Raw genomic sequence first — 22,978 nt, 5'->3', positions numbered from 1 at the left:
GGCCTCTCCTCATTGTAGTGCATGGGCTTTTCATTGCAGAGCACAGGCTTTAGAGCACAGGCTCAGTAGTTGTGGCACACGAGCTTAGTTGCTCCACAGAATGTGGGACCCTCCCAGACCAGGGATCAAACCCGTGTCCCCTGCATTGGCAGGCGGATTCTCAACCACCATCCCACCAGGGAAGTCCCCTCTTTTTAGTTTCTTGATGGTGTTCTTTGGAGCACAAAAGTTTTAAATTTTGATATAGTCCAGTGTATCTATTTTTGCTTTTGTCTCTTATGCATTTGGTGTCATATCTAAGAAACCATTGCCTAACCGAAGACTATAACCTCTTATTCTTGGCTTAGTTTTCTTCATGCTAAATTTAGTTCAATTGGCCTCTGAAACCAGGAATTGCATAATAGTGAGGATGAAGTGCAGTGTTTGACATAGTAGGCACTAATTTGTCAAATGTATTGGTGATTTTTTTTTTTTTTTTTTTGGCCATGCTGTGTGGCTTTGGGGATCCTAGTTCCCTGATCAGGGATCTAACCTGTGCCCTCCCCACGGTGGAAGCGCAGAGTCCTAACCACTGGACGACCAGGAAAGTCCCTGGTCTTTTTAAAACAGAATTGTAAAACAGTGAAATGTCTACCTAATATGTGTGAAATTATAGAATCACCACCTCTGAATCTTTTTCTGAGGGTTCCTGTTCCCCTTTCTTCAGGGTAGAACTGACCACTCCTTCTTTTGTTTCTTTTTCCCCATTCTCTTTCCCCACTACTCTACAAATAGATTCTATTATTTTTCCTGGGGGCAGGAATGGTAATTATTCATCCCTCATCCTCAGTGCTTGGCATATACAGAAGGCAATAGAATTGTTTCATCCTGCTTGGCTAGTAACACAACAGAATATCATATACCTTTAAAAGTGATAAGTAAGCGGACCATGTGACTATAGAAGGAGTAGATTATATTAAATAACACTGGGAGACACCAGCTCTGAGACACCCTGGGCACCTTAGCCAGGCACCCAAGGATCTGGCCCCGCTCACCAGTGGGCTGACACAAGCTTCAGGACAACCCTGACCCTACAGCCAGCTGTGTCAGGAACCAGCCCCACACCCCCAGCTCTGGGACCCCTGGGTCCTGCAGCCAGGGACCCCAGAATCCAGCTGTGCCCCCGCCATTGGGCCAGCACTAGCCCCAGGACCCAGTTTTACCCACCAGTAGGTGGGCACCAGTCCCAGGAGCTCCTAGACCCTGATCCTGCCCACCAGAGGGCAGACACGGGCCCCAGGACCACTGCAGCCCCACAGCCTGCCCTGTCAGGACCCAGCCAACACATCAGCAGTCCAGGGGCCCTACCTCTGAACCCTGCCCACCAGTAGGCCAGCTCCAGCTCTGGGGCACCTTGGGTGCCTCCGTCAGCAGCCCTGGGATCCAGGCCCACCCATCAGCAGACTGTCAGCTTCGGGACCCCCAGGGCCCTGCATCCAGAGACCTCGGGACCAGCTCCACCCACCAGTGAGCTGGCAGTAGCCTAGGACCCACCCTGGGCCCTGCGCCTGCCCACCAGCAGGCTGACAACAGCCCTGTGACGCCCCAGCCCCTGGACCCACCCATCAGCAAGCCAACACCAGCTCTGAGGTACTTTGGACTCCTCAGCCAGCCACCCTGGAATTCATCCCCACTCACCAGCAGGCTAGCACCAGCTTTGGGACACCCTGGAACTCACAACCAGCAGTGTTAAGAACTGGCCCCACCCACCAGCAGGCCAACACCAGATTCAGGAACCTCAGCCTCACAACCACTCATCTCAGAACCTGGCTCTGCCCACCAGTGAGCCAGCAGTAGCCCCAGGATCCCCTGGGGTTCTGCAGCCAGCCACCTTGTGACCCGGCCCTGCCAACCAGTGGCTAGCAGCCTCCACACAAGGTAGGGCCCGGCAACCAAGCAAATTGGGGTGCCAGCCATGCCTATCAGACCACCCACAGTAGTCAGCCCACCACAACAGAAGGACCCATGCAGCTCACACTGGGGGCATCCCTAGAACATATAACCCTAGTGACCAGAGGGGAGTGCGCTGCTGGGACACATAGGACGTCTCCCACAAAAGGCCACTTCTCCAAGGTCAGGAAACATAACCAACATATCAGATACGTAGAAATAAAAACAGCAATTTAGGCAAAATGAGACAGTAGAGGAATATGTTCCAAACTAAACAAGACAATAGAGGAATATGTTCCAAACTAAATAAAATATGTTTATTTTATTTGAACAAAATAAAACCTCAAAAGAACTAAGTGAAGTGGAGATAGACAATCTAGCTGATAAAGAGTTGAAGGTAATGATAGTAAATAAGATCAAAGAACTCAGGAGAAGAATGGATTCACAGAGTGAGATGTTAGAAATTTTTAACAAAGAGTTAGAAAATATGGAGAAGAACCAAGCAGGGATGAGGAATACCATAACTGAAATGAAAAATACACTAGAAGGAATCAGCAGTAGACTAAGAGAGAATATTAAAAGCAGCAAGGCACAAGCAACAAGTTATGTATGCAGGAACTCCCGTCGACTATTAGCTGACTTATTAGCAGAAACTCTGCAGGCCAGAAGAGAGTGGTAGAATATCAAGAACCAAGAACCTACCTGGCAAGGTTCTCAGTAAGATTTGATAGAGAAATCAAGTTTTATAGATAAGCAAAACCTAAATAAGTTCATCACCACAGCCAGCTTTACAAGAAATGCTAAAGGCACTTCTCTAAGCAAAAAAGAAAAGGCCACAACTAGAAACATGAAAATTATGAAAGTAAAAAGCCTATTAGTAAAGGCAAATATACAGTGAAGGTATTCAATCAACCACGTACAAAACTAGGAGGAAGGTTAAAAGGCAAAAGTAAAATCATCTATATCTGCAGTAAGTAGTTAAGGGATACACAAAACAAAAAGATGTAAAATATGACACTAAAAACAGTACTCACGGCAGGAGGGGAGTAAAAATGTAAGGTTGTTAAAAGGCATTTGAAATTAAGAGATCAGCAACTTAAAATAATCATTTATATATATAGATTGCTATATATAAACCTGGTAAGTACAAACTAAAAACCTATAACAGATACATACACAAAAAAGAGAAAGGAATGCAAACATAACGCTAAAGACAGTTATCAAATCACAAGGGAGGAGAACAAAGGAAGAAGAAAGGAACAAAAAAGAATACAAAAACAACCCCCGAACAGTTAACAAAATGGCAATAAGTACATACCTATCAATAATTACTTTAAATGTAAATGGGCCAAATGCTCCAATCAAAAGACATGGAGTGGATGAATGGGTACAAAAACAAGACCCTTATATAGACTGCCTACAAGAGACTCACTTCAGACCTAAAGAAACAGACAAAGTGAGAGAATGGAAAAAGATATTCCATGCAAATAGAAATCGAAAGAAAGCCGGGGTACGCATGTAACAACTAAAAGATCCTGCATGCCGCAACTAAAGATCCTGCGTGCCATGACGAAGATCCCGTGTGCCGCAACTAAGACCCAGTGCAGCCAAATAAATATTAAAAAAGCAAAAGCAAAAGAAAGCCGGGGTAACAAAAACTTAGACAAAATAAACTTTAAAACAAAGACTGTTACAAGAGACAAAGAAGGACACTACATAATGACCAAGGGATCACTCCAAAAAGAAGTTATATAACAACTGTAAATATATATGTACCCAACATAGGAGCACCTAAATACATAAAGGAAATATTGACAGACATAAAGGGAGAAATTGACAGTAACACAATAAGAGTAAGGAACTTTAACACCCCACTTACACCAATGGACAGATCATCCAGACAGAAAATCAATTAGGAAACACAGGCGTTAAATGACATATTATTCCAAATGAATGTAACAGATATATAGAGAATATTCCATCCAAAAGCAGCAGAATACACATTTTTTTTTTTTGGCCATGCCGTGTGGCATGTGGGATCTTATTTCCCTGGCCAGGGATTGAACCCGCACCCCCTGCAGTAGAAGCTCAGAGTCTTAACCACTGGGCCTCCAGGGAGGTCCCAGAATACACATTCTTTTCAAGTGCACATGAAACACTCTCCAGGATAGATCACGTTCTAGGCCACAAAACAAGTCTCAGTAAACTTAAGAAAATTGAAATCATGTCAAGCGTCTTTTCCGACCACAATGCTATGAGACTAGAAATCAACTTACAAGAAAAAAACTGCAAAAAACACAAACCTGTGGAGGCTAGACATGCTACTAAATAACGAATGGATCACTGAAAAAAATCAAGGAAAATATCAAAAAAACTTGGAGACAAGTGAAAATGAAAACACAGCAATCCAAAATCTAAGGGATGCAGCAAAAGCAGTTCTAAGAGGGACCTTTATAGCAATAAAAACCTACCTCAGGAAAAAGAAAAATCTCAAATAAGCTAACCTTACATCTAAAGGAACTAGATAAAGAAGAACAAACAGAACCCAAAATTAGTAGAAGGAAAATGGACAGAAGACCTGAATAGACGTTTTTCCAAAGAAGACATACATAATGGCCAACAGGCAGATGAAAAGATGCTAAACGTCACTAATTATCAGAAAAATGCAAATCAAAACCACAGTGAGATATCATCTCACACCTGTCATAATGGCTATCATCAAAAAGCCCACAAATAACAAATGTTGGCAAGGGTGTGGAGAAAAGGGAACCCTTGTACACCCTTGCTAGGAATGGAAATTGGTACACCCACTGTGTAAAACAGTATGGAGATTCCTCAAAAAACTGGAAATAGAACTACCATATGATCTAGCAGTTCCACTCCTAGGCATATATCTGAAGAAAACACAAATGCTAATTTGAAAAGATACATGTATCGCAATATTCATAGCAGCATTATTTACAATTGCCAAGATATGGAAGCAATCTAAGTGTCCATCAACAGATGAATGGATAAAGAAGATATATATACGCAATGGAATAGTACTCAGCCATAAAGAGTGAAATTTTGCTATTTGCAACAACATGGATGGACTTGGAGGGTATTACTCCTAGTGAAATAAGTCAGAGAAAGACAAATACTGTATGTTATCACTTACGTGTGGAATCTAAAAAATGAAACAAATGAATATAGCAAAACAGAAAAAAACTCAAGAATAATAGAGAACAAATGAGGGGTTAGCAATTAGGAGAGGGAAGAGGGAGGGGCAAAATAGAAGTAGGGGATTGAGAGGTACAAATTGCTATGTATAAAATAAGCTACAAGGATATACTGTATGGCACAGAGAATATAGCCAGTATATTATAAAACTGTAAGTGGAGTATATTCTATAAAAATTTTGAATCACTATGTTGTAACCTGAAACTAATATAATATTTAAGTCAACTATACCTCAAAAAAATACTGCAGGAACAAAAATAACAGATTATATACAATGATCAGAGCTCTACTCAGTACTCTGTAATGACCTATGTGGGAATAGAATCTAAAAAAGAGTGGATATATGTATATGTATAACTGATTCACTTTGCTTTACAGCAGAAATGAACACAACGTTGTAAATCAACTATACCCCAATAAAAATTAATTTAAAAAAGTGATCAAAACACTTTAATATCACATATACACACTAAGGGTTGCAAAGGGAATATGAAATTGACTAAATAGAATTTCTAGTTTCGCAAAGCCCAGTGTTAGGGGAGTGGTTTAAAAATGTTGGTTCATCAATGAAATAGAGCCATTACAGTGATAATTATTAAGATTTGTAAAAACATGAGAAACTGTTCATGATGCATTTTGACCTGAAAGGAGAGTGTGTGTTATGATACTAAGTTAAAAATAATTTTCATTGAGTTCTTTTAAAAACAGTTATTAACCATTGAAAAATTGACAGTGAAGTCTTTTAGATCTTTAAATGGATTAAAAGTAGATTATGGGACTTTTCTTTCATAATTTTTCAAAATAAAATAGATTCTTGGGACTTTCCTGGTGGCGCAGTGGTTAAGAATCTGCCTGCCAATACAGGGAACACGGGTTCAAGCCCTGGTCTGGGAAGATCCCACATGCTGCGGAGCAACTAAGCCTGTGTGCCACAACTACTGAGACTGCGCTCCAGAGCCCACGAGCCACAACTACTGAGCCTGCGTGCCACAACTACTGAAGCCCATGTGCCTAGAGCCCATGCTTCACAGCAAGAGAAGCCACCGCAATGAGAAGCCCGTGTACTGCAACGAAGAGTAGCCCACACTTGGCACAACTAGAGAAAGCCCACGTGTAGCAACTAAAACCCAACACAGCCAAAAATAAATAAATTAATTTATTAATTTAAAAGATAGATTCTCATTTGTTTCGTGGTTACATTGATCTTGTATAAGGGAGAAATAATAGACCAGTATATGATTTTCATATATTTAAAAATTGTGCAACTTTTTCTTCTCTGATAAGGACATTCACAGGGTTGAATTACAACATCCTTCTATTGCTGAGATACTTTGACATCATTCTTGGTGTATTATTAAAGATATACTTGGTACACTGTAACTATAATAATATACTTGGTACACTGTATTACTTTGCAATAATGTTTCAACAGTAGTCATTTAAAATGTGTCTGAGTTCCTACTCTGTGCCAGGAACTGTGCTGTTTGATGGGTTCTGAGAATATGGCAGTAAATGAGGCAGACAAGGCCCTTCACCTCCCAGAATTCCATACATTTTTTAGGAACTTCATGGAACCATTTGAAGCAGTTTGAAAATCATGGATTAGATCATTTATCATGTTTCTTTTTTTATTCTGAAACATTCTTTTTAAAAGACAGTTATGGACAATTAAGAAAGATGTTATCTTTATTTAAAGAAACATAGAGGAGCATTAAATCTTCACCCATAGGGCTTCCCTGGTGACGCAGTGGTTGAGAGTCCGCCTGCCGATGCAGGGGACACGGGTTCGTGCCCCGGTCCAGGAAGATCCCACATGTCGCAGAGCGGCTGGGCCCGTGAGCCATGGCTGCTGAGCCTGCGCGTCTGGAGCCTGTGCTCCGCAACGGGAGAGGCCACAACAGTGAGAGGCCCGCGTACCGCAAAAAAAAAAAAAAAAAGATCTTCACCCATATTTAAAGCCCCTGCTTAAGCTTAGAGTAATGAATAATTATGAAATGTATGTTTACTAAGTATAAGTAAGTACTTCTTAGAGACATTAAGTGCTGTAGAATTTTATAGTACTTCCTGCCTATGATTGTTTACTACATGGTAGGAGGTTTTTTTTTTTTTAATGAAGGATTATAGTGATGGGTAGATACATTTACAAAAAATTAGACACAGTGCCTGTGGTAAAATAGTGTATGTGATCTGAATGAGTGTGTTAAATGAGTATGTTTAACTTGAATACCAGACTAACTTACTAAAGGCTAATGAAATCATACACATAAAAGAAAGATTGAAATCTTTACCCTTCTGTTATTAGAATCCATTAATCCATTATTAGAATCCATCAGGTCCAATATACTTGCTTTGTCTGGTAGTGATACCTAAATAAGGTAAAGATATTCATAACTTGTCATTTCCCTTAGTATTATTCTTACTTAAAAATGAATAGCTTTGACTTTGCACTGTAGATAGGAATGACTGGACAAAAATTTTAGATGGTGTTATGTATTGTTATTCACATTAATTTATAATTTTCTAGGTGATTAATGATCCTATCCATGGTCACATTGAATTTCACCCTCTTCTCATCCGAATCATCGACACACCTCAATTTCAGCGCCTGCGATATATTAAGCAGTTGGGAGGCGGTTACTATGTTTTTCCAGGAGCTTCACACAATCGATTTGAGCATAGTCTAGGGTAAGAAGGGTATTGGGGTGGGGAACTTATAGTTATTAAGTCCCTTCTCGGTCACATCGTATCTTTTAGAAAACAAATAGTTTTATAAAATGGTAATAATAGCCTTATTTTTTTTAAGAGCCTTGTTTGACTGAGACAATCAATATTTGACTTTTTTTTCCTTTGGCCGAGCCATGTGGCATGCAGGATCTTAGTTCCCCAGCCAGGGATCGAACCCGTGCCCCGTGCAGTGGAAGCGTGGAGTCCTAACCATTGGACTGCCAGGGAATTCCCAATAATATCCTTATTTTATTGATGAGAAAGTTGAAGGTTTGATTTACTTTGCTCTACTTTACTTATTTTATGTATTCTTAGAAGCCACCTCAAATCCTTCCTGGAAAGAAAATGAAAGTGCCTGGAAGGACTTTTAGATGAAATATTTGTGTTTAAATATTATTTAAAAGTTAATAGGGTTGGTTACTGATATAATTAACTTTGTAAGTTTGATTATTTAATTTTCCTACATTTCCTATTTAGTCTTATACATAATTGCCCTTTAAAACCACATCGTTGGGCTTCCCTGGTGGCGCAGTGGTTAAGAATCTGCCTGCCAATGCAGGGGACACGGGTTCGAGCCCTGGCCTGGGAAGATCCCACATGCCGCAGAGCAACTAAGCCTGTGTGCCACAACTACTGAGCCCGCGTGCCACAACTACTGAAGCCTGTGCACCTAGAGCCTGTGCTTCTCGACAAGAGAAGCCACCGCAATGAGAAGCCTGTGCACCACAACGAAGATTAGCCCCTGCTCTCTGCAACTAGAGGAAGCCCACATGCAGCATCAAAGACCTAATGCAGCCAAAAATAAATTTAAAAAAACGAAAAACAAAAAAACCACATTGTTTTCTTACCTATCAGGAAACGTGTAAATCAGAAAAGCATTCACAAGCTTAGAGAAGGTGGCACCTCTGTTACATACAACATAGTTGAGACTTTGCTTGCTCTGCTTTTTTTTTTTTTTTTTTGCCTGCGTTTGGACTTCTTTGATGCGCACAGGCTTTCTCTAGTTGCCGCGAGTGTGGGCTACTCTTCATTGCAGTGCACGGGCTTCTCATTGCGGTGCCTTCTCTTGTTGCGGAACATGGGCTCTAGGCGTGCGGGCTTCGGCAGTTGTGACACATGGGCTCAGTAGTTGTGGCTCGTGGGCTCTAGAGCGCAGGCTCAGTAGTTGTGGCACACTGCCTTAGTTGCTTCGTGCATGTGGGATCTTCCCGGACCAGGGCTCGAACCCATGTCCCTTGCATTGGCAGGCGGTAACCACTGCGCCGCCAGAGAAGTCCCTGGTCTTCTTTTTCATTATAAAAATGTAGAGCCAGGTGGACATAGGCGCAGAAGAATCAGACAGTTATCTAGATTTTCATGAAGTACTCACAGTGTAAGTGGTCCACCCCTTATCCACGGGGTATATGCTCCTAGACTCCCAGTGGATGCCTGAAACCACAGATACTACCAAACCTTATTTATACTATGTTTTTTCCTTAAAAATACATACCTATGATAAAGTTTAATTTATAAATTAAGCACAGTAAGAGATTAACAACAACTAATAATAAAATGGAACAATTATAACAATACAGTGCAATAAAAGTTATGTGCATGTGGTTTCTCTCTTTCAGAATATCTTATTGTACAAATTTAATGCCTTTGCCATCTTAATTAAGCACTTATCACACACCGTGGCTGTAACTTTGACAGTTTGAGATGCAACAGCAAAACTAGCACAAATTTCTTTTTCCTTCTGCACTATTTCACAGGTAGAAGATTTGTTCTTATGATAGATCTTAGCAACCTCAGCGTACAATTTTGTTCTATCTTTATTGAGTTGAGAATTTTGACCGTTTCACTCACTTACCGGAAGCACTTCTCGACTTGTCTTTGGCACATCTGAATTGCCAGCTTTACTACTCTTGCACTTTGGGGCCATTATGAAGTAAAATAAGGGTCACTTGAACACAAGCACTGTGGAAACCTTGGCTGTCAATCTGATGATTGTGTTGGCTACTAAGTGATTTAATGTGTGGGACACGCTGGACAAAAGAATGATTCACGACACAGTCGTGATGGAGCAGAACAGTGTGATATTTCATCATGCTACTCAGAATGAAGTATAATTTAAAACTTATGAATTGTGTATTTCTGGAAGTTTCCATTTAATATTTTCAGACCATGATTAACTGCTGGTAACTGAAATGAGGAAAGTGAAACCAATAATAAGGGGAAACTGCTGCGTTACCTTGGTTTTGTTTGTTTGTTTAGAAGCATGTTTAATTAGCCAGAACACATGCATCTACTCAAATGTTTATTCATCAACAAATATTTATTGAAAACTTATTAGTGCCTACCAAACCAACAAGATATCAAGTGTTTCTATCCTTGTGAAGCTCAGAGTTTAGGGGGCAAGAAAGATATTGTATTCATTCAGGAAGTACTTTCAGGTAGAAATGCTAAAAGTGTATTTAACATTTGTTGAGCACCTTATCTACAATCTATGTTGTAAACATTACAATACCAGAAGCTCTGCTTTTAAAAAAAATTGTGGTAAAATACACAGAATATAAAATTTACCATCCTAACCATTTTTAAGTTTATAGTTCAATAGTGTTAAATATATCCACATTATTGTGCAACCAAGTTCCGGAACTTTTTCATCTCGCAAAACTGAAACTCTGTACCCATTGAATTCCCCATTCCTCTTCTCCCCAGTCCCTGATAACCACCATTCTACTTTCTGTTCTAATGAATTTGACTGTTCTAGGTATCTCATATAAGTGATTTCATAGAGTATTTGTCTTTTTGTGATTGGCTTATTTCATTTAGCATAATTTCCCCAAGAGTCACTCATATTGGAGCATGTGTCAGAATATCCTTACTTTTTAAGGCTGAATAATATTCCATTGTATGTATATGTTACATTTCATTTATCCCTTCATTCATCTGTGGACTCTTGGGTTGCTTCCACCTCTTTGGCAATTGTGACCGCTATGAACGTGGATGTGCAAATATCTCTTCAAGACCCTGCTTTCACTTCTTTTGGGTATATACCCAGAAGTGGAATTACTGGATCATATGGTAATTCTATTTTTAATATTTTGAGAAACTGCTCTACTGTTTTCTATAGTGGCTGCACCATTTTACATTCCCACCAACAGTGTACAAGTGTTCCAATTTCTCCACATCCTGGCCAAAATTTGTTAGTTTTTGTTTTGTTTTATAATAGACATCCTAGGGACTTCCCTGGTGGTCCAGTGGTTAAGACTCTGTGCTTCCAGTGCAGCGGGGACGGGTTCAATCCCTGTTTGGGGAACTAAGATCTGCATGCTACGTGGAACAGCCAAAAAAAAACCCCAAAAACCCTTCCTAATGGGTATGAGGTGGTGTCTCACTGTGATTTGATTTTGCATTTCCCTAATGATAAGTGATTGTGAGTCAAGAGGTCCTGCTTTTGGGAATCTGTGTGTTTCTGCCTAGTTCTGAAACAGACTATTCTGTTAAGTTGCCCTCGAGGTATATTAGAACATTTGAAAAACATATTGAAATTCTTGAGTGTTAACTGAAAGAAAAATGCACGATGTGAAAGTTATGAGTTAAGTTTTATTTGGGGACCTTACTGAGTACTATAGCCCAGGAGTTCTCAGATAGCTCTGAGGAACTGCTCCAGAGAGGTAAGGGAGGAGCCAGTATATATGTGAACTTTTTTGCTGGGGAAAACATGTGGTCAAGTGTAAAAAGATTACTGCTAATCACAAATGTAGACCAAAAAAATGTTACCTGTCATTCTAGTAAACAACAAATATTGCCCGCCGTCAAGCCATCAAGCCACTGCAGCTGCCCCCAGTGCTGCACCCAGAGGGGAATTCAGGGTGGAGAAAAACAGCATGCTGGCCCTAGATAGATCAGATGAATATCTAAGGAATAATTTCAATGACCCCAGACTCTTACATCTTCCCATACATAGGAAAATGCTAAAAATTATTAACTTGAAGTGACTGGTTTTTGTCATTAGCAGTAGTCTTTTGATGTTGGACGAAATGTTTTTTTTTTCCACCAGAAACTCCTATATACCCTGGTTCCTCCCTTACCTCTTTGGAACAATGCCTCAGTGCTGTCTGATACTGTTTCCCGGGCTAGAGTCCTCAGTAAGATCTCTGAATAAAACATAACTTGGAACTTTTAGGTAGTGTTTTTCTTCAGTTGACAGTTCAGTGACCACGAAGGGATCCAGAGCCAACTTTTCTCCTTTGCCTGAACTTTATGAGGATCTGGAGCCTTGGTACTAGCAGAGGCCTCTTGTGCCCGTCTGTCTCCTCAGTGAGTCCAGATGAATTTGGATGAGTGTCTCCTGGATCTTGGATCTCCTGTTATTCGCTTATGGTCCTAAGTTTTATTTGGTGGTATTTAACTTCTCACTGGAGGAGTAGGTTTTCCTTGAACTTAGTTTCAAAAAGAGGTAACAGGGTTATCTTCAGTTGAAAGACATTAGGAAGATTGTGGTCAGTTGAATGACAGAGTGGGTTATCCTCACTTGAAAGACACTGGGAAGATTTTGCTCAGTTAAAAAACGCTGATGGGTTACCCCAATTGACAGACACTGGGAAATTTTTATTATGTACGTACAGAATTTGTACTTGCAAGTACTTGCTTAATTGGGAATTAAAGCTCATCCTAAAAATGGCCAAACTGGGGTTCTTTTGACATTCCAAAATTAATTTTTTTTTCATATGCAGCTAGAAAAACCCAACTTGATAAAACATCTTTTCAAAATTCTGAACTTAAAGAAACAAAAGCCCTTCTGGGAGAACTTGCATTTCTCTACCTGTGTCTTAGAGATGTAAATGTTCTACCTGATCTTCTTAGACTTTTTTTTTTTTTCTCCTGTGTTCTGAGAGCTTGGTCTCTGCTACCCAGGAGGTACACATATGGTGTACATTTGGCAACCAGTCAAATAGACTGGAATTCTGAGCAATCTTTTTGCCTGGCTGTATCAACTCTCAGGAAAATTTGTCATAAGGGGTCCCAGCCCATAAGGGGCCTTTGTCATCTCAACCTTCATTGCAACCACCTGTACAACGAAGGACTTTACTCTCTTAGGCTGTTTGGGGGAGGAAATTTCTAAATCTTATGAAGGCTGCATCCTTTGCACTCTCTTGTGGGGATGCCTCTTGCATTTTATTGGCTTGAGTCACTATTAAGATACTATTCATCGGACTTCCCTGGTGGTGCAGTGGTTGAGAGTCCGCCTGCCTATGCAGGGGACACAGGTTCGTGCCCCGGTCCGGGAAGATCCCACATGCTGCGGAGCGGCTAGGCCCGTGAGCCATGGCCACTGAGCCTGCGCGTCCGGAGCCTGCGCTCCGCAACGGGAGAGGCCACAACAGTGAGAGGCCCGCATACCGCAAAAAAAAAAAAAAAGATACTATTCATCAATGACCAGACAGTGAATCCTTAAAATTGGAGAAACTTGGTAAATTAGTAAATTTTTTAGAGAGCTCTCATAACAAACAGCTGTTTTATTTTTACCTATAAAAAAACAACTTAGAAGATGGTAGTATATATAAAACAGCTAACCTAAGAACTCCCTTAGTTTATTTATTTATCTTTTTTTTAGCATTTTTAGTTTTTTTCTTAACTTTAAAAAAATTTGAATATCTTATTTTCCCCCAGATTTATCATGATATAATTGACATATAACGTTGTGTATGTTTAAGGTGTACAACATGATTTGATACAGTTTTCTTTGTCATAAGTTGTGGATTTAATTCCATTGATTTAAATGTTACCTTTTGTTGTAAATTCACCACATATTCCATTAAGAATAGAGACCATATTATCTAGTTCAACAATGCTATATATAAAATAGATACCCAACAAGGACCTACTGTATAGCACAGGGAACTATACTCAGTATTTTGTTTTTTGTTTCTTGTTTTTTTATCTCTTCTTGATTTTGTGGACTTAACATAGGTGTTGAATTTATCTTGTCACTGACTTTATCCAATTATTTTTTTTTACTTTTATTTATTTTTTTATGCAGCAGGTCCTTATTAGTCATCAATTTTATACACATCAGTGTATACATGTCAACCCCAATCGCCCAATTCATCACACACACACACCCCCGCCGCTTTCCCCCCTTGGTGACCATAAGTTTGTTCTCTACATCTGTGTCTCAATTTCTGCCCTGCAAACCGGTTCATCTGTACCATTTTTCTAGGTTCCACATATATGTGTTAGCATACGGTATTTGTTTTTCTCTTTCTGACTTACTTCAGTCTGTATAACAGTCTCTAGATCCATCCACATCCCTACAAATGACCCAATTTCAGGACTCCCTTAGTTTAAAAGAGACAAAAATAAACCAGTTTGGGAAGCCTTATTTGTAGTCTCTAGGGTTACCCTCAATGGGCCTTACAGATGCTAATGAAAACATTAGGTTAAGTAATGTTAATTGGGTTGGTTAATAGGGAAAAAAAGCTGAGGGGAAAGTTAAGAGACTTCTTCCCAAGAAGGTGGAAATTTTAACGGGACTTGTCTCAACAGGATAAAAATCTTTAGATGGTTATTAAGAAATTGGATAAATAAAATGGATGGTAATGAGATTAAAACAAACGTTTTTATACAACACTATGTAAGGTTGGATGGGCCAAGGGGACATCTTATTGGTCCCCAACATTAAGGGCCCCGAAGAAGTCCATTCTATCATTCTATTTACCCCAGTTTAATACACACACACACACACACACACACACATATATTTAAAAGGCTGGAAGAAAATTACACTGAGATACCTGATCAACAGTTGAACAATTGTTTGGGGCAACAATTAGACCAATTAATCAAGTTAAAGGTTTTTTAAAAAGGCCTGTGTCCCTGGGCTCAACCCCTCCCTGGAGACCCCAGAGCCTTTATACAAAAATAGATAAAATAGGCAGAGAATAAAAAGGAAAGTTTCTAGGACTCCTTGTAAGACCACAGCTTGTTGATGGGGTCCTAATGGAGGCTAAAGTTAAAGGTGTAAGAGTTGATTGAATCGAGATGACAGTTTATAAAAGTAGGTATATTTAAGTGGGCTTAATATGTTTATATCTCTTTTGCCTCACTATATTGTGTGTAGACATTATGTCTCACTGGGGAATGCTTCCGCTGCCTGGTATTAATGAGACAGGGTATGTAAATCTGCCCCTCAGAAAATATTAATTTAAATATACAAAAAAAAAAAAAAAAACCCAGTAAGGTTACATGAACCCACACAATATAATGTAAAACTAGGGGCTAATATTCAGAAGCTAATAATAATCAAATTAAAGAAAATGTAGTTGGGCAAATCAATCTTTTAAAATCATTTAGGCAGCAGAGCAGTTCTTTGGGGAATTAAAAACAACTGTCTTTGTCTTGCAAATCCCTACAAATCAGAAATGTAATACAGCCCAAAATGACCTGAGACTGAGCCTATAGCTAGTTCAATCAGGTAGACTCTGAAACAAAAAAGGGGAAAAGAGGGCTTTTTATACTCAAACTGCTGGGAAGGCTCCTTCACCCAAAGTCTAATTCACAGCCTCCTTAAGGATTTATCAAGGACAAATACAAATCTTAACAGTCGCTCATCTTTCAAACAGAAGAGTAATTTTTTCATTTTTGTTTTGTTTTTTCCGCTCTGCAGCGTAGGGTATCTAGCAGGACGTCTAGTTCGTGAACTGAGTGAAAAACAACCAGAGCTGCAGATAAGTGAACGAGATATGCTCTGTGTTCAGATCGCTGGTCTTTGTCATGATCTCGGTAAGCAGTTCAAAGAGCCAGAGTTCTAATGTAAAAACCACATGGTACCTCTCTTTGAAATTAAAAAATCCAACTAACTAGGAGAATATGAAAGTTGTGTTTTAATTCTTCAGTTAACATTAATGTAAATGTGCCATTGCTTCTTCCTAGAATGATTCATAAGCCCAAAGCATTGCTATTTTTTTTTGTAGGCTTTCAGTGAATTTCCCATGTTAAACATCTTTGTTGCAGGTTATATGAAGGGACTTTCTGATAGTGATTTTTTTCTGACTACTGTGTGTTGGATGATGTGAATTTGATTTTTCCTTTATCTTGGTTGAAATAAAATTGCCATTTTCCTTTAGATAATTTGTCAAATCTATTCTTCTCACACCTAGAATACATAATCTGCTCTAACAGATTAACAACGGATTTAGAGAACTTCTTTTCTTCCCTGACCCATGTGAGGTCTTGGGCCACTTAAATCCAAGTAGAAGAATATCATCCTTTTCCATGGTCAAAGAAAGAGAAAAAGGACTGTTCTCTTTTATCACAGGAGATTTTTCCCCTATCCTTGTAATTTTTTTTTTCGCTGTACGCGGGCCTCTCACTGTTGTGGCCTCTCCCATTGTGGAGCACAGGCTCCTGACGCGCAGACTCAGCAGCCATAGCTCACAGGCCCAGCCGCTCCGTGGCATGTGGGATCCTCCCGGACCGGGGCACGAACCCGTGTCCCCTGCACCAGCAGGCGGACTCTCAACCACTGTGCCACCAGGGAAGCCCTAGCCTTGTAATTTATTCCTACCTGTTGGAGGATCCTAAGAGTTTGCATGTGCCCTCAGTGCAGGGAAAGGGAGGTTTCAGTAGCCAGATACTTAAAGGCATAGGGCACGCTCTTCAGCATGTCCCCTTGGAGATTTCAGTAGGACCAGTATCAGCCCTAGATCATAAATTTAACAGATTTTTGGTATTTTGAGACGGAATCATTGGAAACTTTTGCCAATTTCTAGGAGTCTGAGCTCTATAGTAACAAGCCTTTGTGTACAGACTGCAACATGCAAAAAGGCCCAGGGCTGGTCCAGGTAGGCTCCCTTTCCCATCTATCAGGACCCCCTGCGGATACAAAAAAAACCCCCCAAAACCCCAAAATCCTGGATGCTCAAGCCCCTTATATAAAATTTGCATATAACCCACACACATCCTCCCATGTACTTTAAATCAATTCTAAATTACTTATAATACCAGCACAATGTAAGCTATATGTAAATAGTTGCCAGCAAGCCTGGCAAATTCAAGTTTTGCTTTTTGGAACTTTCTGGAATTTTTTTTTCTGAATATTTTTTTGTCCGAGGTTGATTGAATCTGCGGATGCAGAGGGCCAACTGTAACTCCTTCAGAAATTCTGATAATCCAGAGTTGTGCCTCAGCAAAGTTTCATATTACTAGATGTTGTGGAATGTTAAGATCACTTATGAATAAGATAAAGTAGTGATCTCCACTTTTGATTGCCCATATCATCAGTAAAAACCCAAGATAAGCCCTGATATGTGTATATTTATTATAAAATAAATTACATACATTATAAAATTTACATAAAAATAGATGTTTTTAAAGGTTGAGAGTAATAAAGTTCTAATATTTTCTTTCTAACCCTAGTGGATTGTGTTAAAACTGCTGTTCTAACACTACCAATATATAATCTGAAGAAGCCAAAAGTTTTTGTCATTAACATTCCTTTGGTTACACAAAACTGTCCTTTTATCAGATTTATGTAAACTATGGTGACTCAGAGACCCCTCAGTGGAGAGCTTACTTTCCTGTATTTGTTCTGCTTCCTGTTCTCTTGTTTTAGAAAATAGGAAGGAAGGGTTTGTTCCTTTTTGTGATGTATTTATAGATTATTAATTTCTATTGATATTCAAGTTTAACTAAAAAGATTTACATTTTACCAATTTACAAACATTTTTCTTGTTCTAAGGCTGCTTTTGTTTTTAAGGTCATGGGCCATTTTCTCATATGTTCGATGGAAGATTTATTCCACTTGCTCGCCCAGATGTGAAATGGACGGTATGTATTCATATATTTAATAGTCAATAAAATAAAGACTAAGCAATGACTGCTGTGTTAAAGTATTCTTCCTTTTACAGTTTTTCAGAGTGTTTATATATAATGCTTTCATTTGATCCTCACTGTAATCTCTAAGGAGGAAATCATTATCTCCAGTTTCGTAAGTATAAAGGAACTTGAAATTCGTAGAGGTGTATTGATGCACCAAAAATCACAAAGTTGTTAAATGATAAAGCCAGCACTAGAAAACCAGGTTTCCTAGCTGCTAATTTAATGCTCTTTCTACTCTATCACACTAGTATAAAATAAAAAATAAAAGGCTGACTCTGGCTTTGACTCATTTTGTATGACCATGAAGTAACTAATACCAGCTAAGTTCATTTTATACTTACAGATTTGCAGGTGACTGACCTGTATTTTTGGAATCAATTTTTGAGAAGTAAAGTTAGGTCAACTCCTATTTTGGGCCACACTATTATTTGGAGTAGAAAAAGGTATTAATACATATTGAACACTTCTTACATGTCAACCACTATTTTTTCTCTCTCTCTTTAAAGGTAATTCGTATACAATATGTTGTACAGATCTTCAGTGTACAGTTCAGTGAGTTTTGACAAATGCATACATCCATGTAGCCACTACCCAAGTTGAGATATAGAATATTTTCATCTTCCTGGAAAATTCCTTTGTGACCCTTTTCAGTCAGTTCCTACATCTCCCTCCCACTATTACCTTCTGATTTTTATAAACAGACTAGTTTTGCCTGTCTTAGAATTGATAAGAGTAGAATCCTATAATAGGTACTCTTTTGTGTCTTGCTCTTATTCACTCAACACAATGATTTTGAGATTCGTTGGTGTGTCATGCATCAGTTGTCGGTCCCTGCTCATTGCTGAGGTAGTATTCCATTGTATGAATAAGTTATGATTTTTTTTCTCCTTTTGTAGAATTTGGGTTGTTTTCAGTTTTTTGGCTGTTATGAATAAAGATGCTATGCATGTTACTGTACACGATTTTTATGGAAAACGTTTTCATTTGTCTTAGGTTCATCTAGGAGTAGAATTGCTGGGTCATCAAGTAGATGGATACTTAACTTTATAAGCAACTACCGGACGTTTCCCATTTTACACTCTGCCAGCAATATGAGAGTGCCTGTTGTTCCATAGCCTCCCCAACATTTAGTTTTTTAAGTTATTCTTTCTAATGAGTGTGAAATGGTCTCTTATAGGATTTTTTTTTTTTTTTGGCATCCTCTGTGGTATGTTGAGTACCATTTCCTGTACTTTGTCATTGATAAATCATCTTTTGTGAAGAGTTTTTCCATTTACTCATTTAAAAAATTTGAATGTTTGCCTTTTAGTTATCAATTTGAGTAATTATATATATAGTCAGATACATGTATTGTGAATATAGTCCCTGTCCCCACCCCAGTCTCTGACTTACCAATTCATTTCTTTAATGAAGGTGGCTTTTGAGAAACAAAAATTTTAAATTTTGATGAAGTATTTCTGGTTCTTCAACCTAGTAAGATGGATAGTTTCTCTCCAGTTCTGCAGCCTTAGGGCCTCCCTCAGGCTAAAAGCCATAAAAGAACTGGAATATTGCCCACTGCCTTTCTCTTCCAAGTGTTTATTTCCCTCTAACATCTGCCTGCTTTTGGTCATAATCCAATACCTTCAGGAAGTTGTCCAGAGTTAGTTTTTTTCTCCAACAGGGTCGATTGAAATAGGATCTACTCAGCCATTCCCAAGTCTTTTTCTTTAAATATTTTGCCTTTAACATGTAAGTCCTTACCTCATGGGAATTTATTTCTCTGCATATGTGTGGTAGAAATTTGATTTCTTTTTTAATATGGATAATTGTTTATTGAATTTCCCCAGTGATCTGCAGTCAAATGCTCTACCACTGTCCCCACTGATTCTGTGATACCAACCCCAACATTTTTTTAACATTCTGTAATGATGAATCTTTCTGGATTCTGTTGCATTCCACACTTTTCATAATTGTTACTTCTTTATAATAAGTCTTGATAGCTGGTAGGACAGCTGTTTCTTTTATTAGGTATCTTTGGCCTTTTGCTCATCTATTATAAATGTTGTAATTTTCTCCATAAAGGTTTTATACATCTTTTATTATATTTACTTCTAAGTTGCTTATAATTTTAGTTATTATTGTCTGTGCTATCTTTGTGGAACTTGAATTTTTCTGTATGTATAAGTTTTTTTCTGAACCATTTGAAAGTATGTTGTAGGCATGCCCGTTTATTCCTAAAGCTTCAGTAGGTATTTCCTAAAAATAAGAACATTCTCGTACATAACCTCAGTACATTTATTAAAATCAGGAAATTATTATTGATACAGTACTATTATCTAATTTACAGACTTTCTATCAAATTTCAACAACTGTCCATATAGAAAAGGGGAAAGAAAACCATTTTTGGTCCTGATCCATCATACATTACCCTTAGTTGCCATTTCTCTTTAGTTTCTTTTGATCTGCAACAATTCTTCCGTCTTTATCTCTCATGACCTTGTCATTTTTTGAAGTATACAGGTAGATTATTTTGTGGATTGCCCCTTACTTTGAGTTTCAGTTTTCGGTTTCCTCATACTGTCAGACTATCTGTTTTTGGCAGAATGCCACGTGTGACCTTCTTAGTGTATCCCATTAGAGGCACATAAGGTCTTTTTAAGCCATTACTGGTAATATTAACTTCAATCACCTGATTAAGGCCATGGCTGCCAAATTTCATAAACTTACTGTTTTTCCTCTATGTAATTGATATATATCTTGATTCAGTTAAAAAATAGATATAGGACTATTCAGGGTTTTGTCTTCATGTTTCTTGAGTTTGTTTTTGCTAAGACCTGTGATGTCTCCCTCCAGTGGGCCATTTGATCTTTATAACGATTATAAATGAGCAAGCAGAGACAGATGAGTAAAATGAGTCTAATTTGAGATTCCAGTCCAGATCTTGACTTCAGGGCTCTGAGACATTTTTGTTTTTACTGGCAAGTTTGGAATTACCCCCCCCCCTTTTTTTAAAATTAAATTTATATTTTATTTATTTTGGGGTGTGTTGGGTCTTTGTTTCTGTGCGAGGGCTTTCTGTAGTTGCAGCGAGCGGGGGCTACTCTTCATCGCGGTGCGCGGGCCTCTCACTGTCGTGGCCTCTCTTGTTGCGGAGCACAGACTCCAGACGCGCAGGCTCAGTAGTTGTGGCTCACGGGCCTAGTTGCTCCACGGCATGTGGGATCTCCCCAGACCAGGGCTCGAACCTGTGTCCCCTGTATTGGCAGGCAGATTCTCAACCACTGCACCACCAGGGAAGCCCTGGAATTACCCCTTTTTATCAGTAGATGGAAATGCTAATAGAACTTGCATCTTCACAAATTCCAAAGCTGATGAAACAATACAACTAAATTTTATAGTGGTATTCATTAAAATGGTATTCTATTGGGAATTCCCTGGTGGTCCAGTGGTTAGGACTCAGCTCTTTCACTGCTGGGGCCTGGGTTCAATCCCTGGTCCGGGAACTAAGATTCTGCAAGTGGTACATCTCAGAAAAAAAAAAAAAACCTATTCTATCTTTATGATCTGGTAATATTCAGTTGTAGTGTACAATACTTATGTATTATAAATGATTATATCTCATTAAACATTTATGTAATAATGATGAACCTAGTTTGTAAAGGTTTATAGACTGGTAAAATATAGAGGTTTTTTTTTTCCAGTCCCATCTGATATTTATTTATTTATTTGGCTGCATTGGGTCTTCGTTGCAGCATGTGGGATCTTTCCTTGCAGCACATGGGCTCTTCATTGCAGCTCGCGGGCTCTCTAGAGCACACAGGCTCTAGAGCTCGCGGGCTTAGTTGCCCCACAGCATGTGGGATCTTAGATCCCTGACCATGGATAGAACCTGCATCCCCTGCATTGGAAGGAGGATTCTTAACCACTGGACTACCAGGGGAGTCCCAATATAGACAAATTTGACAGATTTTTTAAAATATCTGTAAGATTATAGTTGAAAACTTGATAATTAACATGCATTAGAACCTTACCTCTGAATTACCTGGAGCCAAGAGTAATTTAAATAATGAGGGGTCTCTGATGGACTAGAGTCTACAACAGACCATACTGTGCTGACTTTTCCCAGCATGAACAGGGCTCGGTTATGATGTTTGAGCACCTAGTTAATTCTAACGGACTCAGAGATGTCATGGAACAGTATGGTCTCATCCCTGAAGAAGATATTTGGTTTATCAAGGAACAAATTACAGGACCACCTGAGTCACCCATCAAAGATTCTTCAAAGGTAAGTTTGTGTACAACTTAATTTGAACTGACTGGTTCCTTTCATCTAGTCTCTCTGCTTGATTCCTTCAGATCTATTTGAAGAGGTGACATTTGGCTATTTTAGAGAGACTAAATGATAAAATATGTGATACATTTCTACTGTTTAATGCAAAAAATAAAAGACTTATATAGTTCTTCCAGCTCTTAACTGAGTTCTTCAGAAGTTATCCCCCAAATTAAAATACATATATAAATATTTTTAATGAATATGTATGCAGTATTTTATATAGAAGCCTAAAGTAACTTAGTTTGGAAAATGTAGAAGTATGTCTTGTTTATTCATTAAAATTAACATATTTGAAATATTTAGATATGTGAAGACCTAGAAAAAAGTTGAATTAGTTTAGAGGGAAATATGTTTTGTTTCCTTTTTGATCTTTTTTATTTTACTTAGAAAAAAGCATTTCCCTTTGTGGTTTTTAAAGTTTTTTTCCTTAAAATATACAAAGCTACTTGTAAGGCATAAGATAAAGAGGTGGATTTTATAGCAAATATCCTGTTTCCAAAAAACAGAGCTCCTGGGAATTCCCTGGCAGTCCACTGGTTAGGACTGTGATGCTTTCACTGCTGAGGGCCCGGGTTCTGTCCCTAGTTGGGGAACTAGGATCCCACGGGCCAAACTGCGCCGCCAAAAAAACCCAAACGAACAAAATACAGAGTTCCAAAAATTCTTTGAATGGTGCATATCATTTAGACTAGATGTGTGGCTACTTTGAAAGACAATACAATTTTCATGCCTGAATTTAAGCATTAGAATATAAGGAACATTCTTACTAGTTCATAATTAGATCTTATATTTTTTTTAAATTTTTAAACAAGAAAGCTTGTTGGGGCTTCCCTGGTGGCGCAGTGGTTGAGAGTCCGCCTGCCGATGCAGGAGACACGGGTTCGTGCCCCGGTCCGGGAAGATTCGTGAGCCATGGCCGCTGAG

At 38.9% G+C, this 22,978-nt stretch overlaps 1 protein-coding gene across 5 annotated transcripts in view; it reads left to right on the top strand.

The window, feature by feature from the left end:
- Positions 1-22,978, top strand: part of SAMHD1 (SAM and HD domain containing deoxynucleoside triphosphate triphosphohydrolase 1) — a 63,110-nt gene that overhangs the window by 11,940 nt on the left and 28,192 nt on the right. For 3 of the 5 annotated variants that reach the window (XM_073792974.1, XM_019950792.3, XM_019950793.3), the window contains exons 4-7: positions 7,673-7,833; positions 15,527-15,642; positions 17,618-17,688; positions 21,848-22,006. In XM_073792974.1, coding sequence (XP_073649075.1) covers positions 7,673-7,833; positions 15,527-15,642; positions 17,618-17,688; positions 21,848-22,006 — 507 coding nt within the window. The remainder of the gene's footprint in view (positions 1-7,672; positions 7,834-15,526; positions 15,643-17,617; positions 17,689-21,847; positions 22,007-22,978) is intronic. The other 2 variants (XM_073792975.1, XM_019950794.3) reach the window with 2 other exon arrangements.

The sequence above is a fragment of the Tursiops truncatus genome, chromosome 15 (genome assembly GCF_011762595.2).
Source record: "Tursiops truncatus isolate mTurTru1 chromosome 15, mTurTru1.mat.Y, whole genome shotgun sequence".
NCBI lineage: Eukaryota > Metazoa > Chordata > Mammalia > Artiodactyla > Delphinidae > Tursiops > Tursiops truncatus.
Note: the sequence above shows the minus strand (reverse complement) of the source record. Positions and strands in the feature narration are given on the sequence as shown.